Raw genomic sequence first — 15,000 nt, forward strand, 5'->3', positions numbered from 1 at the left:
TCCTTCTTCTTCTTCTCCTTTCCCTCTCCCTCTCTTCCTTCTTCTTCTTCTTCTCCCTTTCCCTCTCCCTCTCTTCCTTCTTCTTCTTCTCCCTTTCCCTCTCCCTCTCTTCCTTCTTCTTCTTCTCCTTTCCCTCTCCCTCTCTTCCTTCTTCTTCTTCTCCTTTTCCCTCTCCCTCCTCTTCCTTCTTCTTCTTCTCCCTTTCCCTCTCCCTCTCTTCCTTCTTCTTCTTCTCCCTTTCCTCTCCCTCTCTTCCTTCTTCTTCTTCTCCTTTCCCTCTCCCTCTCTTCCTTCTTCTTCTTCTCCCTTTCCTCTCCCTCTCTTCCTTCTTCTTCTTCTCCCTTTCCCTCTCCCTCTCTTCCTTCTTCTTCTTCTCCTTTCCCTCTCTCCTCTCTTCCTTCTTCTTCTTCTCCTTTTCCCTCTCCCTCTCTTCCTTCTTCTTCTTCTCCCTTTCCCTCTCCTCTCTCTTCCTTCTTCTTCTTCTCCTTTTCCTCTCCCTCTCTTCCTTCTTCTTCTTCTCCCTTTCCCTCTCCCTCTCTTCCTTCTTCTTCTTCTCCCTTTCCTCTCTCCCTCTCTCTCCTTCTTCTTCTTCTCCCTTTCCCTCTCCCTCTCTTCCTTCTTCTTCTTCTCCCTTTCCCTCTCCCTCTCTTCCTTCTTCTTCTTCTCCTTTCCCTCTCCCTCTCTTCCTTCTTCTTCTTCTCCCTTTCCCTCTCCCTCTCTTCCTTCTTCTTCTTCTCCCTTTCCCTCTCCCTCTCTTCCTTCTTCTTCTTCTCCTCCTCCTCCCTCTCTTCCTTCTTCTTCTTCTCCCTTTCCCTCTCCCTCTCTTCCTCCTTCTTCTTCTCCCTTTCCCTCTCCCTCTCTTCCTTCTTCTTCTTCTCCCTTTCCCTCTCCCTCTCTTCCTTCTTCTTCTTCTCCCTTTTCCCTCTCCCTCTCTCTTCCTTCTTCTTCTTCTCCCTTTCCTCTCCCTCTCTTCCTTCTTCTTCTTCTCCCTTCTCCTCTCCCTTTCTTTCCTTCTTCTTCTTCTCCCTTTCCCTCTCCCTCTCTTCCTTCTTCTTCTTCTCCCTTTCCCTCTCCTCTCTCTTCTTCTTCTCCTTTTCCCTCTCCCTCTCTTCCTTCTTCTTCTTCTCCCTTTCCCTCTCCCTCTCTTCCTTCTTCTTCTTCTCCCTTTCCCTCTCCCTCTCTTCCTTCTTCTTCTTCTCCCTTTCCCTCTCCTCTCTTCCTTCTTCTTCTTCTCCCTTTCCCTCTCCCTCTCTTCCTTTTTCTTCTTCTTTTCCTCCTTCCCCCTCCTCTTCCTTCTCCTCTCTCTTCCTCTTCTTTTTCTTTTAATTGTTCTTTTTCTTCTTCTTCTTCTCCTTCTCCCCTCCTCCTCCTCCTACTTCGCCTATCCCCTTTCTCCTCCTCTCCTCGTCTTCCTCTCCTCCTACCCTCTTTCCCCTCCTTCTCCTCCCTCCTCCTCCTCCTCCCCCTCCTCCTCTTTTCCCTCCACTCCTCCTCCTCCCTCCTCCTCCTCCTCCTCCTCCTCTCCTCCTCCTTCTCCTTCCTCCTCCTCCTCCCTCCCCTCTCCTTCTCTTTCTTCTTCTCTTCTCCTCCTCTTCCTCCTTCTCCTATCCCCTTTCTCCTCCTCCTCCTCCTCCTCCTCCTCCACCTCCTTCCACCTCTCTCCCCTCCTCCCTCCTCCACTCCTCCTATCCCCTCCTCCTCCTCCACTCCTCCTCCTCCTCCTCTTCCACCTCTCCCTCCTCCTCCCCCCCCAAGGATAAGCCCCCCAGCAGACGAGGCCGCAGCTGCAGCCGGCCCGAGAAGCAGCGCGTGGGGCTCTGGGCTCGACACGACTTGAGCCGGATTTAAGACCTGCATCGCTTCCTCGGGACACGGTCGTCGATAGCGGGCCCGTGCACTTGTGGCTGGGGGAGGGGGGGTAGGGGGGAAGGGGGTAGGAGGGTAGGGGAAATGTGGTTTGGGAAGGTAGGGGAGTAGGGTGGTAGGGAAAAGGGTAGGTAGGGAGGTAGGGGGGTAGGGGTAGGGTAGGTAGGAGGGTAGGGGAAAGGGGTTGTAGGGGAAAGGGGGTAAGGGGTAGGGGAAAGAGGGGGTTGGGGAGTAGGAGGGAAAGTTGGGTAGGGGTAAGGGAGTAGAAGTGTAGGGGGAAAGCTGGGTAGGGGGTAGGAGGGATGGGTTGGTAGGGGAGTAGTGGAAAAGTGGGTAGGGGGGTAGGGGGAGAATATCAGAGATTGGGCATGGAGGGGAAATGGGGTAGGGGGAAGGATCAGGGTATGTAAGGGTGGGTGTACATAGGGGGGGGGGGAGAACCAGAGTGGGGGGGGGCGGCTAGTCGATGCTTGATAATATCTGGCCAGAATATGAATAAAGGAAGGAGGGTAAGGAAGTGGATAAGAAGGGAAGAAGGTAAATATAACGAGAGCATATACACACGTGCCAAAAGACACCACACTGCGTTGCTCAGCTGTTTATTAAATAAAGGCAAAGTCATATCACAGATCTGTACACTTGAAACCGGCGTGACTGGAAATATCTGGTTGCATTATTCATTTTTTTTACTTGCTCTTTTTGGTTTATAAATTTAACGGGTTTAAAAATGACAACGATAACTAGGGAACTTAAAAAAAAATCGAAATATCTACGCGTGGAAACATGCGTGTAAGAAATAAAAAATGTTTGCTGCAAAATGGCAAAATGGAGATACAAATCAAACCAGTTACTCAAGACTGACATGACGGTGGTATTGTCCCTCAATTATCCTCGGCTTTAGATTTCTCTCTCTCTCTCTTTCCCTTTTCCCTCTCTCTCTCTCCCTATCCCCCTCTCTCTCCCTTTCGCCCTCTATCTCCTTTTTTTTCTCTCTTTCCCTCCCCCCTCTCTCTCTCCCTTTTCCTCTCTCTCTCTCTCTCCCTCCCCCCTCTCTCTCCCTTTCCCTCTCTCCCCCTTTCCTTCTCCCTCTCTCAGCTCCTCTACCTAATTTTGATTTCTCTCCATCTCCATCCTTCGCAATAACGCCTTCACCTCTTTCACTCTCAGTAAGCGCATGTCATCTTTACTCCTCTTCAGACGAGAACTTCGTCGTCAGAGGTGAATGCAAATGAGGGTAAAAATAACTACCTGGGAAGCATTTTATTCCTGCTGCATTTAACAACCATCTGGCAAGCATTTTATCCGTATGAAAGAGAGAGAGAGAAAGAGAGAGGGAGAGAGGAAGAGGGAGGGAGGGAGGGAGGGAGGGAGAGAGGAAGGGAGGGAGAGGGAGAGGGAGAGGGAGAGGGAGAGGGAGAGGGAGAGGGAGAGGGAGAGGGAGGGAGAGGGAGAGGGAGAGGGAGAGGGAGAGGGAGAGAGAGAGAGAGAGAGAGAGAGAGAGAGAGAGAGAGAGAGAGAGAGAGAGAGAGAGAGAGAGAGAGAGAGAGAGAGAGAGAGAGAGAGAGAGAGAGAGAGAGAGAGAGAGAGAGAGACAGAGAGAGAGAGAGAGAGAGAGAGAGAGAGAGAGAGAGAGAGAGAGAGAGAGAGAGAGAGAGAGAGAGAGAGAGAGAGAGAGAGAGAGAGAGAAGGAGAGAGGTAGAGAGACGGAGAGAGAAGGAGAGAGAAGGAGAGAGAAGAAGAGAGAAGAAGAGAGAAGAAGAGAGAAGGAGAGAGGAGAGAGAAGAAGAGAGACGGAGAGAGAAGGAGAGAGAAGGAGGCCTCACGGAAATAGGAATAGACCCACGGACTCGCTCGCCTAACGTGTCCTGTCGTGTTCTGTAGCAATGCACTGTACTGTGTCGTGTCGTGTTGTGTGGTGTCGCGTTTTATCGTATTACATCGTGTTGAGCCGAGTCGTGTCGTGTCGTATCAAGCCACGTCAGTGTCGTGTTGTGTTCTGTTGTACTGTATTGTGTCGTGTCGTGTCGTGTCGTGTCGTGTCGCATTTTATCGTACTGTATCGCGTCATGTTGTGTCCTGCCGTGACGTGTTGTAACGCGCCGCGTCGAGCGAGCTCCGAAAGGCCCCGAGAACGAGCCAAGGCCTTCCTTGGAGTACCTCTCGTCGGGATAGCGCCCCCCCGCCCCCCCCCCCCCCCCGCAGAAGAACCGAGAGCTGTTGAAAGAGAAGTAAACAGCAGCGAGTGGACACCCTCCTCCCCCCCCTTCCCGCCCCCTCCCCCCCCTCGGGCCGTTAACGCGAGCGCCCAGTCGAGAGGCCGCCCGGAGCCCCTCCACGCCCACGCTGACCCGAAATAGCCTGCAATCACAAAGCGGGCGGGATGTTTACTCGCGTGGGCGCGCGCAAACAACAATTCGGCGAAAGTAGGATTTAAAGAAGGGAACGACGCCTTCGGGTGGCTGAGGAGGATGTGGTTCGGGGATCGAAAGGGGACGAAAAGGCATAAAAAGAAGAAAAAGAGAAAAATGGTCCCTTGCTCTTTCGGTTTCGATTGATGGATAGAGACTTGCTCACTTTTCTTTCTCTTTCTCTCTCTCTCTCTTTCCCTCCCTAGGTCTCTCCTTCCCACCCTCCCTCTCCCCTTCTCTCCTTCCCTCTCTTTCCTACCTCCCTCCCTCCCTCTCCCCTTCCTCCCTCCTCTCTCTCCTTCCCACCCTTCCTCTTTCTTCCTCTCTCCCTCTGTCTAACCCTCCTCCCTCCCTCCCTAACGCTTCACACACACACACACACACACACACACACACACACACACACACACACACACACACACACACACACACACACACACACACACACACACACACACACAGATTGATAGATAGATAGATGGATATATATAGAGATAGAGATAGATGGATAGATAGATAGAGAGAGAGAATCCAAACATACATGTAAAAAACGAGAACAAAAACAAAACGATTAAAAACAGGTTCTGAGGCCATATAAAGAAAACAAGGAAAATAATAAAAAAGGGTTAATCTATAAAGCAAGAATAACAACAAAACAAAAACAGACTGAACCCTTTAAAATAAAACCAACAAAAAAAGAGGACGAGAACCCATACGAGAAAACAACAACAACAACAAAAAAAAACACAAAAACAAGAAACTACGAACCCACAAAACAGAAAACAAACCGAAAAAAGGACAGGAACCCACCAAACCCACAAAAAAACAAAACAAAACAAAAACGCAAGCAACAACAACGGATTCGAACTCCTTCCCGAGGTTCGGATCCCCCAAAAGCGCCGAGCCAAAGGGTTCAGAAACGGCCGAGACGCGGACGGAAGGACCCCCACGTGTTGCAGCGCCGATATTGCACTGGCAACATTACGCTGATGACATTTCAATGCCCTTTCTAGCTCTGATACTGTCAGTTGGTACTCAATGGCGTTATATATTGGTTCACGCGCGGCTGAACGGATTTTCATGTGATGGCGCCCTGTGTTCTCCGATTGAACAGTTTTTCCGTTGTTTCGTTCTCGCTCTTTCGCATTTTTAGTATTTGTTCTTCCTCTTTCTTTTGTTGCTGTTGCTTCCTTTATATGTGTTTCGGTTTATGTTGCTTCTTTTTCTTTTTTTCACTGTTATCATTTCTTCTTTCTATATCGCCATCTTTCCCTTCTCTTTCATCTTTCCTTTCCCCTTTCTCTTCCACCGTCTCTTTACATGCCTTGCTTTCACCTTCCCCTCTTCCTCTTCAGCTTCGTCTCCCTCTTCCTCTTCCTCGTTCTCCTCTTCTTAATTTTGCTCCTATTCAGCTTCTTCTCCTCCTCCTCCTCCTCCTCCTTTTCTTCCTCTCCTCCTCTTCCTGTTCTCTTCCAACTCCTCCTCCTCGTCTCCCTTCTACTCAACTTCCTCTCCCTCTCCTCCTCTTTCCCCTCCTTCTCCACTTCCTCCTCCTCCTGCCTTCTATTCAGCGTCCTATCCCTTCTCCTCCTCCTCCTCCTTCTTCTTCTTCTCCTCTTCCAGTGCTCTTCCTCTTCCAACTCCTCCTCCTCCTCTCCCTTCTACTCAGCTTCCTCTCCCTCTCCTCCCCTTCCTTTTCTTCTTCTTCTCCTGTTCTCTCCTTCCTCCTACTCCTCTTTCTGTTCTCTTCCAACTCCAACTCCTGTGTGTGTGTGTGTGTGTGTGTGTGTGTGTGTGTGTGTGTGTGTGTGTGTGTGTGTGTGTGTGTGTGTGTGTGTGTGTGTGTGTGTGTGTGTCTAGCTGTCTGTCTCTCTGTTTGTATGTCCGTCTGTCAATCTGTCTGCTCCTCTCTCTACAACTTATTAAACAAAACAAAAAAAGTCACTTCGTCCGAGAGTGGAAGATGAGTCCCAGATTCCCCAAGGATGCTGGAGATGCCGTTGAAATAATCCTCATTCTCATACAAAGGAGAATAACGCTTGACCCTATAAACTCTTTTCATTTCTTTTTATTTCAAGGTCATTTCAGATTGCAGAGAAAATGGTTGTTAGCTACACTCTCTCTCTCTCTCTCTCTCTCTCTCTCTCTCTCTCTCTCTCTCTCTCTCTCTCTCTCTCTCTCTCTCTCTCTCTCTTCCTCTCTCTCTCTTATAAACTCTAAATATTCTACATTTCCTATCAGCCCTTATCAGCTAGCCAATATCGAATGGCATCTATGATCATTTTAAAAAAAAGTGTCCCAATGTCCATTCCGTTTTATTTCCTGTTTAAACTCCCTTTTCATTTTTTTATTTATTTCAAGGTCATTTCAGATTGCAGAGAAAATGGTAGTTAGCTTCTCTCTCTCTCTCTCCCCCTCTCTCTCTCTCTCTCTCTCTCTCTCTCTCTCCCTCTCTCTCTCTCTCTCTCTCTCTCTCTCTCTCTCTCTCTCTCTCTCTCTCTCTCCCTCCTCCCTCTCTCCCTTTCTCTCTCTTATAAACTCTAAACATTCTACATTTCCTATCAGCCCTTATCAGCTGGCCAATATCGAATGGCATCTATGATCATTTAAAAAAAAAGTGCCACAAAGTCCATTCCGTTTTATTTCCTGTTCAAACTCCTTTTTTTATTTTATTTATTTATTTATTTTCAAGGTCATTTTAGATTGCAGAGAAAATGGTAGTTAGCTACTCTTTCTCTCTCTCTCTCTCTCTCTCTCTCTCTCTCTCTCTCTCTGCCTTCCTCTCTCCCTCCCTCCCTCCTCCCTCTCTCCGTCTCTCTCTCTTATAAACTCTAAACATTCTACATTTCCTATCAGCCCTTATCAGCTGGCCAATATCGAATGGCATCTATGATCATTTAAAAAAAGTGTCCCAAAGTCCATTCCGTTTTATTTCCTGTTTAAACTCCTTTTTTTACTTTATTTTTTTTTCAAGGGCATTTCAGATTGTAGAGAAAATGGTAATCAACTACAGAACCAGTAAATATAATGACTTATAAAATGTTCAAGAATTTAGTACCATATATTCCTTTGTCAATAGATGGTTATAGTACTGTACTCTCCCGTTCAGACAAAACACCTTTTATTTCCTCGATTTATATATTTCTTTTAAGCTTCAACAACGCAAAATCATTCGAATCCACAGGAAAAAGACTTCCTGCAAGACATAATCATCTGTTTTTTTTATTTATTTATTAACTAAGATTCACCTGTTAGTTTGTTTTTTAATAAGATTCATTTGTTTGTTTGTTTATTAATCTATTAACTAAGAAACCCTCACCAAAGAAAAAAAATGACTACCACAACAAAGAACTAAAAACCACACAACCCCCCCCGTCCCCCCCCCCAAAAAAAAAAAAAAAAAAATAAAGATAAAATACAACCCAAATCCCCCTCCCCCCTCCCACCCACCCCTCTCTAACGGCGCCCCACTCCACCGCCCCTCCTCTCTCCCTCCCCTCCCCCTCACCTCTCTCTCTCTGCAATAAGTCAGCATCGGATATCCTGACAGACGGAAGACCAAGATGACTCACCTTCTCCTCAGCATCCTCCGCGCGCGCCTCCGCCTCCACCACACGCTGCTCCAACTCAGCCAACTGGAAAAGACGAAAGAAAAAAAGGACATAGTTAGTCGACGTGTCAAGTTATCGCTGTCAAAGATGTTTGTCTCGAAGAAGAAGAAGAAGAGGAAGTAGAAGGAGGAGGAGGAGGGGGAGAGGAAGGAGGAGAAGAGAGAGGAGGAGGAGGAGAAGAGGAAGGAGGAGGAGGAGGAGGAGGAGGAGAAGGAGAAGGAGAAGGAGAAGGAGAAAACAAGAAGAAGAAGAAGAAGAAGAAGAAGAAGAAGAAGAAGAAAAGAAGGAAAAGAAGAAGAAAAAGGAGGAGGAGAAGAAGAAGGAAGAAGAGAAGAAGAAGGAGAATAATAACAATAATAATAAGAAAAAGAAGAAAAAAAAAAACGTATTTTAGATTTTATTTTGTTGCGAGCGAAATATCCATAATGAATGTGTTCTATACAGCGCAAGAGAAATAGCGAAAAAAAGTGCTGTATGTAAAATGAATTTCTGTATGTCGAGTGCCTCTTTTTTAATATAGAGCTTAATTATATATTCAGCTCATATTTACAACTGTAATAATAAATAATCCGTGAAAATGAATTACTTGTCCTGCTGAATAAAATGATAATTTCTCAGGTCAGAACAGCACGTTCCTGTAAATAACACACACGGCATAAATACACACAAAAGCGCATACATATACACGTATCAAACATAAACAAACAGAGAAGAGAATAGGGAGATAGAAAGACACCAATAATAACATCAATTCCCCGATAAACAAACACAGAAGAGAATTGGGAGATAGAAAGACACCAATAATAACATCAATTCCCCGATTGTCACTATAACGTAACGCTAGCACAGCCGCCTTTCCCCCCCTACCCCCCCATCCCGCCATCCGCATCCACACGCCCATTTTGAAGATGAATCCACTGGCACTGTGATGATCCGCGACGCCCCCGGATGAGCCGCGTCCATTAGCGCCGACAACAAGTGGCCCTCCGCCCCGCCCACGTCAATACGCCTCTCAATTATGCATGGCGCTGCAGCCGATGTCCAAAAACGGCGCTGCAACCGATGTCCAAAAACCGCTGCAACCGATGTCCAAAAACCGCTGCAACCGATGTCCAAAAACCGCTGCAACCGATGTCCAAAAACCGCTGCAACCGATGTCCAAAAACGGCGCTGCAACCGATGTCCAAAAACCGCTGCAACCGATGTCCAAAAACCGCTGCAACCGATGTCCAAAAACAGCTGCAACCGATGTCCAAAAACGGCGCTGCAACCGATGTCCAAAAACCGCTGCAACCGATGTCCAAAAACCGCTGCAACCGATGTCCCAAAAGCGGCGCTGCGTGTCGGCGTATCCGCTCGGCGAGGTCGGCCGGAGTGCCCGGATGGAGAGCCGACAACGCAGGCCAGCGCAGTCGCCGTCATATCCGAGCCCAAACTGCTGTAATCCCAATAACGGCAAAGGACAGCTAATCCGGTCCGTTCTCGCATCCTCTCTGCGCGTATCCGGAAGAGGCAGAACGCAGGCAATTCGGGGAGACATCCGACGAATCGCACGGGGTCGCTCCGGGGACACGCCATCGCCCAACGATATTAAAAGAAAGAGGAAAAAGGACACGTACGCGAGATCACACTATCCTTCTACTCAATAAAATTAAAAGAAAAAAGGAAAAAAGGGAGAAGGGACAAAAGAGAGAGAAGGTACAATTAATAAGTACGCGAGATCACACTATCCTTCTACCCAATAAAATCAAAAGAAAAAAAGAGAAAAGGGACAAATAATAAGTACGCGAGACCACACTATCCTTCTACCCAATGAAATCAAAAGAAAAGAAAAAGGGAGAAGAGACAATTAATAAGTACGCGAGACCACACTATCCTTCTACCCAATGAAATTAAAAGAAAAGAAAAAGGAAAATGGACAATTAGTAAGTACGCGAGATCACACCATCCTTCAACCCAATGAAATCAAAAGGAAAAAGGGAAAAGGGACAATTAATAAGTACGAGAGATCACACCATCCTTCTATCCAATGAAATTAAAAGAAAAGGAAAAAGGACACGTACGCCAGATCACACTATCCTTCTACCCAATAAAATTAAAACAAAAAAGGGAAAAGGGACAATTAATAAGTACGCGAGATCACACTATCCTCCTCCATCCCCAAGACCTTTCGTCTAAGACCGGAAAGGAAAACAGCACAGCAGACAGAAGCATCAGAGAGAGAAGTACCGTGATGGGTACGCGGCGACAACACAGGGACGAGAACATTCATCAACACGAACGCATATTCATACTTCCATATAACTGTACATGTTCACATCATGTACCCGAGTTATTTCCCAACACCCAGCTGTTTGTTGCCTCGTGTATATATTCTGCAGCAACATTTTCGGTGAACAAGTTTTCATACGCCATATACATACGCATTTTTGATAGGACTAGCATACATTTACATATTGTACGGGTATGGGCGTGTGTGTGTGTGTGTGTGTGTGTGTGTGTGTGTGTGTGTGTGTGTGTGTGTGTGTGTGTGTGTGTGTGTGTGTGTGTGTGTGTGTGTGTGTGTGTGTATGTGTGTGTGTGTGTATGTGTGTGTGTTGTGTAGAGAGAGAGAGAGAGAGAGAGAGAGAGAGAGAGAGAGAGAGAGAGAGAGAGAGAGAGAGAGAGAGAGAGAGAGAGAGAGAGAGAGAGAGAGAGAGAGAGAGAGAGAGAGAGAAAGAGAAAGAGAGAGAGAGAGAGAGAGAGAGAGAGAGAGAGAGAGTCTGTGTGTCTGAGTCAATGTATGTATATATATGTATAAACACACCCACATCCACCCACTCACCCACCTACCTACCCACACACACACACACAGACACACCCACACATATACAAACACACACACCCACACACACACACCTACCCACACACACACACACCCCACACCAACAAACACCCCCTACACACACACACACACACACACACACACACACACACCCACACACATACACCCCCCCCACACACACACCCACACAGCACATTTCAACGTTCTTGCGAATTCCCTCCGTGAGTGTAATTACAAAACGCTTTTACAACCGAGCAAAAAAAAATCATTTCTTTAAACCTTCATTTCTCGGTTCGTGAAATGCTTCTGAATTCTGAGGATTTCCACTGGCTGAAGAAAGGAAGAAAGAAAAAAAAAGGAATAAGAGGGAAAAAAATGAAAGTGATGAAAGAGTACGACCTGAAATGTCATAATTACTATAAATAAAACGAGAAGGAAGGAGAGAAAAATATAATGAATCGTTAATTGAGGTCGAGGCAAATATGGCGTGAGGCGAAAGAAGGGAATGGGAGAGTAAATCGAGGACTGAATTTATTTCCATTTTGGCGAAACGGAGAAAGAGAGAGACGGGAATAAAGGAACTAGAGAAAGAGAGAGAAACAGAAAGACGTGAATAAAGGAACTAGAGAAAGAGAGAGAAAGAGAGAGACGTGAATAAAGGAACTAGAGAAAATGAGAGAAACAGAAAGACGTGAGTAAAGGAACTAGAGAAAAAGAGAGAAACAGAAAGACGTGAATAAAGGAACTAGAGAAAAAGAGAGAAACAGAAAGACGTGAATAAAGGAACTAGAGAAAAAGAGAGAAAAAGAAAGACGTGAAAAAAGGAACTAGAAAAAGAAAGAGAAACAGAAAGACGTGAAAAAGGAACTAGAGAAAGAGAGAGAAACAGAAAGACGTGAATAAAGGAACTAGAGAAAAAGAGAGAAACAGAAAGACGTGAATAAAGGAACTAGAGAAAAAGAGAGAAAAAGAAAGACGTGAAAAAAGGAACTAGAAAAAGAAAGAGAAACAGAAAGACGTGAAAAAGGAACTAGAGAAAAAGAGAGAAACAGAAAGACGGGAAGAAAGGAACTAGAGAAAAAAAGAGAAACAGAAAGACGGGAATAAAGGAACTAGAGAAAAAGAGAGAAACAGAAAGACATGAGTAAAGGAAATAGAGAAAGAGAGAGAAACAGAAAGACGTGAGTAAAGGAAATAGAGAAAAAGAGAGAGACAGAAAGACGCGAGTAAAGGAACTAGAGAAAGAGAGAGAAACAGAAAGACGTGAGTAAAGGAACTAGAGAAAGAGAGAGAAACAGAAAGACGTGAAAAAAGGAACTAGAGAAAGAGAGAGAAACAGAAAGACGTGAGTAAAGGAACTAGAGAAAGAGAGAGAAACAGAAAGATGTGAAAAAAGGAACTAGAGAAAGAGAGAGAAACAGAAAGACGTGAGTAAAGGAACTAGAGAAAGAGAGAGAAACAGAAAGCCGTGAAAAAAGAACTAGAGAAAGAGAGAGAAACAGAAAGACGTGAGAAAAGGAACTAGAGAAAGAGAGAGAAACAGAAAGACGTGAAAAAAGGAACTAGAGAAAGAGAGAGAAACAGAAAGACGTGAGTAAAGGAACTAGAGAAAGAGAGAGAAACAGAAAGACGTGAATAAAGGAACTAGAGAAAAAGAGAGAAACAGAAAGACGTGAATAAAGGAACTAGAGAAAAAGAGAGAAACAGAAAGACGTGAAAAAGGGAACTACAGAAAGAGAGAGAAACAGAAGGACATGAATAAAGGAATCAGAGAAAGAGAGAAAGAGGGAGAAAAAATGAGAAATAAAGAGACATGAAAAAAGGATCAGGAGAAAGAGAGAGACGTGAATAAAGGGATAGGGAAAGAGAGAAAAAAGAGAATTAGAGAGAGACATCAAAAAAGGAACAGGAGAAAAAGAGCGAGACAAAGAAATAAATAAAGAGAGACATGGAAAAGGGAGCAGGAGAAAGAGAGAGACAAAAATAGGAATAGAGACACATGAAAAAAGAAACCGGAGAAGAGAGAAAGAGAGACAAAGAGAGAAATAGAATGAGACACGAAAAGGAACCAAAGAGAGAGAAAAAATGAGAAATAGAAAGACATGAACAAGACGTAATTAGACAAGTGCATAGGCATGGATAGAAATAGACACATCCATACAGAAAAATAAAGACTGATAGATATATACTGAGAATATTGTGTGGGCGTGTGTGCGAAAGGAAGGGAGAGAGGGAGGGAGGGAGGGAGAGAGGGAGGAGGGAGGGAGGGAGTGAGTGAGAGAGGGAAGGAGGGAGGGAGGGAGGGAGGGAGGTGAGAGGGAGAGAGGGAGGGAGAGAGGGAGAGAGGGAGGGAGAGAGGGAGGGAGGGAGACAGGGAGGGAGGGAGATAGGGAGGGAGCGAGAGAGGGAGGGAGGGAGGGAGAAAGGGAGAGAGAGAGGGAAGGAGGGAGGGAGAGAGGGAGGGAGGGAGATAGGGAGGGAGATAGGGAGGGAGGGAGGGAGGAGGGAGGGAGAGGAGAGAGAGAGAGAGAGAGAGAGAGAGAGAGAGAGAGAGAGAGAGAGAGAGAGAGAGAGAGAGAGAGAGAGAGAGAGAGAGAGAGAGAGAGAGAGAGAGGGAGGGAGGAGAGAGGGGGGAGAGAGAGAGAGAGAGAGAGAGAGAGAGAGAGAGAGAGAGAGAGAGAGAGAGAGAGAGAGAGAGAGAGAGAGAGAGAGAGAGAGAGAGAGAGAGAGAGAGAGAGAGAGAGAGAGAGAGAGAGAGAGAGAGAGAGAGAGAGAGAGAGAGAAAGAGAGAGAGAGAGTGAGGGGGGAGGGGGAGGGGGAGGAAGGGACGGTTCCGAGATCGCGCGCATTACGACCCTTTCCAACGGGGTCACTAAGCGTTTTTTTACGTAAAGAAGAAAAAGAAAAAGAAGAAAAAGAAAAATGTCGCATAAAATCGCTTCTATGTCCTCCATCCTGCACGATTTTTTTTTTTTTTTTTTTTTTTTTTTTTTTTTTTTTTTTTTTTGGAAATATCGGAGTATTTATTTTTCGAAATTTCTGTCCGATTGTTTTTCTTTTTCCTGATCGGTACTTTTCCCTAATACTTGATCCAGACGATGCAACGTATAAGTTACAACAAAACATCAAAACATACACACACATACCCCAACATACTCGTAAACCGCATCCATCTCGGGGACACAAAATTACGTTTCATTCTGGGTCGAAAATTCGCTTTTGTGCTTTCGTTTTGCTTCGTGGGCGTGCGGGCGAGTCAGCCATTCGGACACGGGGGCAAGTAGATGCAATTCTTTCCCATAACGCCCAATATCACCCATATATGAGGCCATTTACAGCCCCCCTGCCCCCCCTCCTGGTGTCTATTACCGCTCGGGACCATCTGATACCCTCGCGTCCTGCCTTCTCTGTGCTCGGGTCGTGTTATCCTGATCAGTCTAAGTCAAAACAGGTCAATCTACGTTCGATCAACTTCGTTTTCAGTAATGAGGAGACTGCTATGTATATTTTGTGTAATCGTGCTCAGTCTAAGTCAAAACCCCGACAGGAAGAGCTACATTCGATCATTTCATGTTCAGTAATGAGGAGAATGCTGTGTATATTTTTGTGTAATCGTGCTCAGTCTAAGTCAAAACCACGACAGGAAAATCTACATTCGATCATTTCATGTTCAGTAATGAGGAGACTGCTGTGTATATTTCTGTGTATATCTTCGCGTAATCCTGCTCAGTCTGAGTCAAAGCCACGACAGGAAGAGCTACGTTCGATCACTTCATTCCCACTAATTAAGACAACGGTAATAATAAATAAATAATGTTGCGTTGTCTTGGGTGGTCTGGCATGTCTCGTCTTACTGGTGTCTCGAAGGACTGGCCAGTGGATATCGTCTTTTGTCTTCTGGCTTTCATCTCTGAATCTTTCTGTTCTTGTTTTGGGTCACAGAAGATAATTAAATACGAATTAATCCTGTCCATTAGTTATAATACATAAAAAATATGCTTATGTGTAAATCATCCATCGAAACATATCGTTTGTCTTTTTATACGTCTGTTTGTGATTCTTTCTTTACCATACTCTCTCTCTCTCTCTCTCTCTCACACACTCACCCAGTCCCCTTACACACACACACACACACACACACACACACACACACACACACACACACACACACACACACACACACACACACTCACTCACCCACATCCACACCCACACCCTACCATAATGAATCTTTCGGAATCCACCAACACTGAGACAAGGCAACCCCCCCCCCGGTGGCACAGACAGCATG

The 15,000-nt window shown here is 45.8% G+C and overlaps 1 protein-coding gene across 9 annotated transcripts in view; it reads right to left on the bottom strand.

The window, feature by feature from the left end:
* The window catches only part of LOC113824540 (uncharacterized protein CG43867), an 864,266-nt gene that overhangs the window by 169,782 nt on the left and 679,484 nt on the right, over positions 1-15,000 (bottom strand). For all 9 annotated transcript variants that reach the window (XM_070129995.1, XM_070129998.1, XM_070129997.1 and 6 more), the window contains one exon: positions 7,847-7,909. In XM_070129995.1, the coding sequence (XP_069986096.1) occupies positions 7,847-7,909 (63 nt within the window). The remainder of the gene's footprint in view (positions 1-7,846; positions 7,910-15,000) is intronic.

The sequence above is a fragment of the Penaeus vannamei genome, chromosome 14 (assembly GCF_042767895.1).
Source record: "Penaeus vannamei isolate JL-2024 chromosome 14, ASM4276789v1, whole genome shotgun sequence".
Lineage (NCBI taxonomy): Eukaryota > Metazoa > Arthropoda > Malacostraca > Decapoda > Penaeidae > Penaeus > Penaeus vannamei.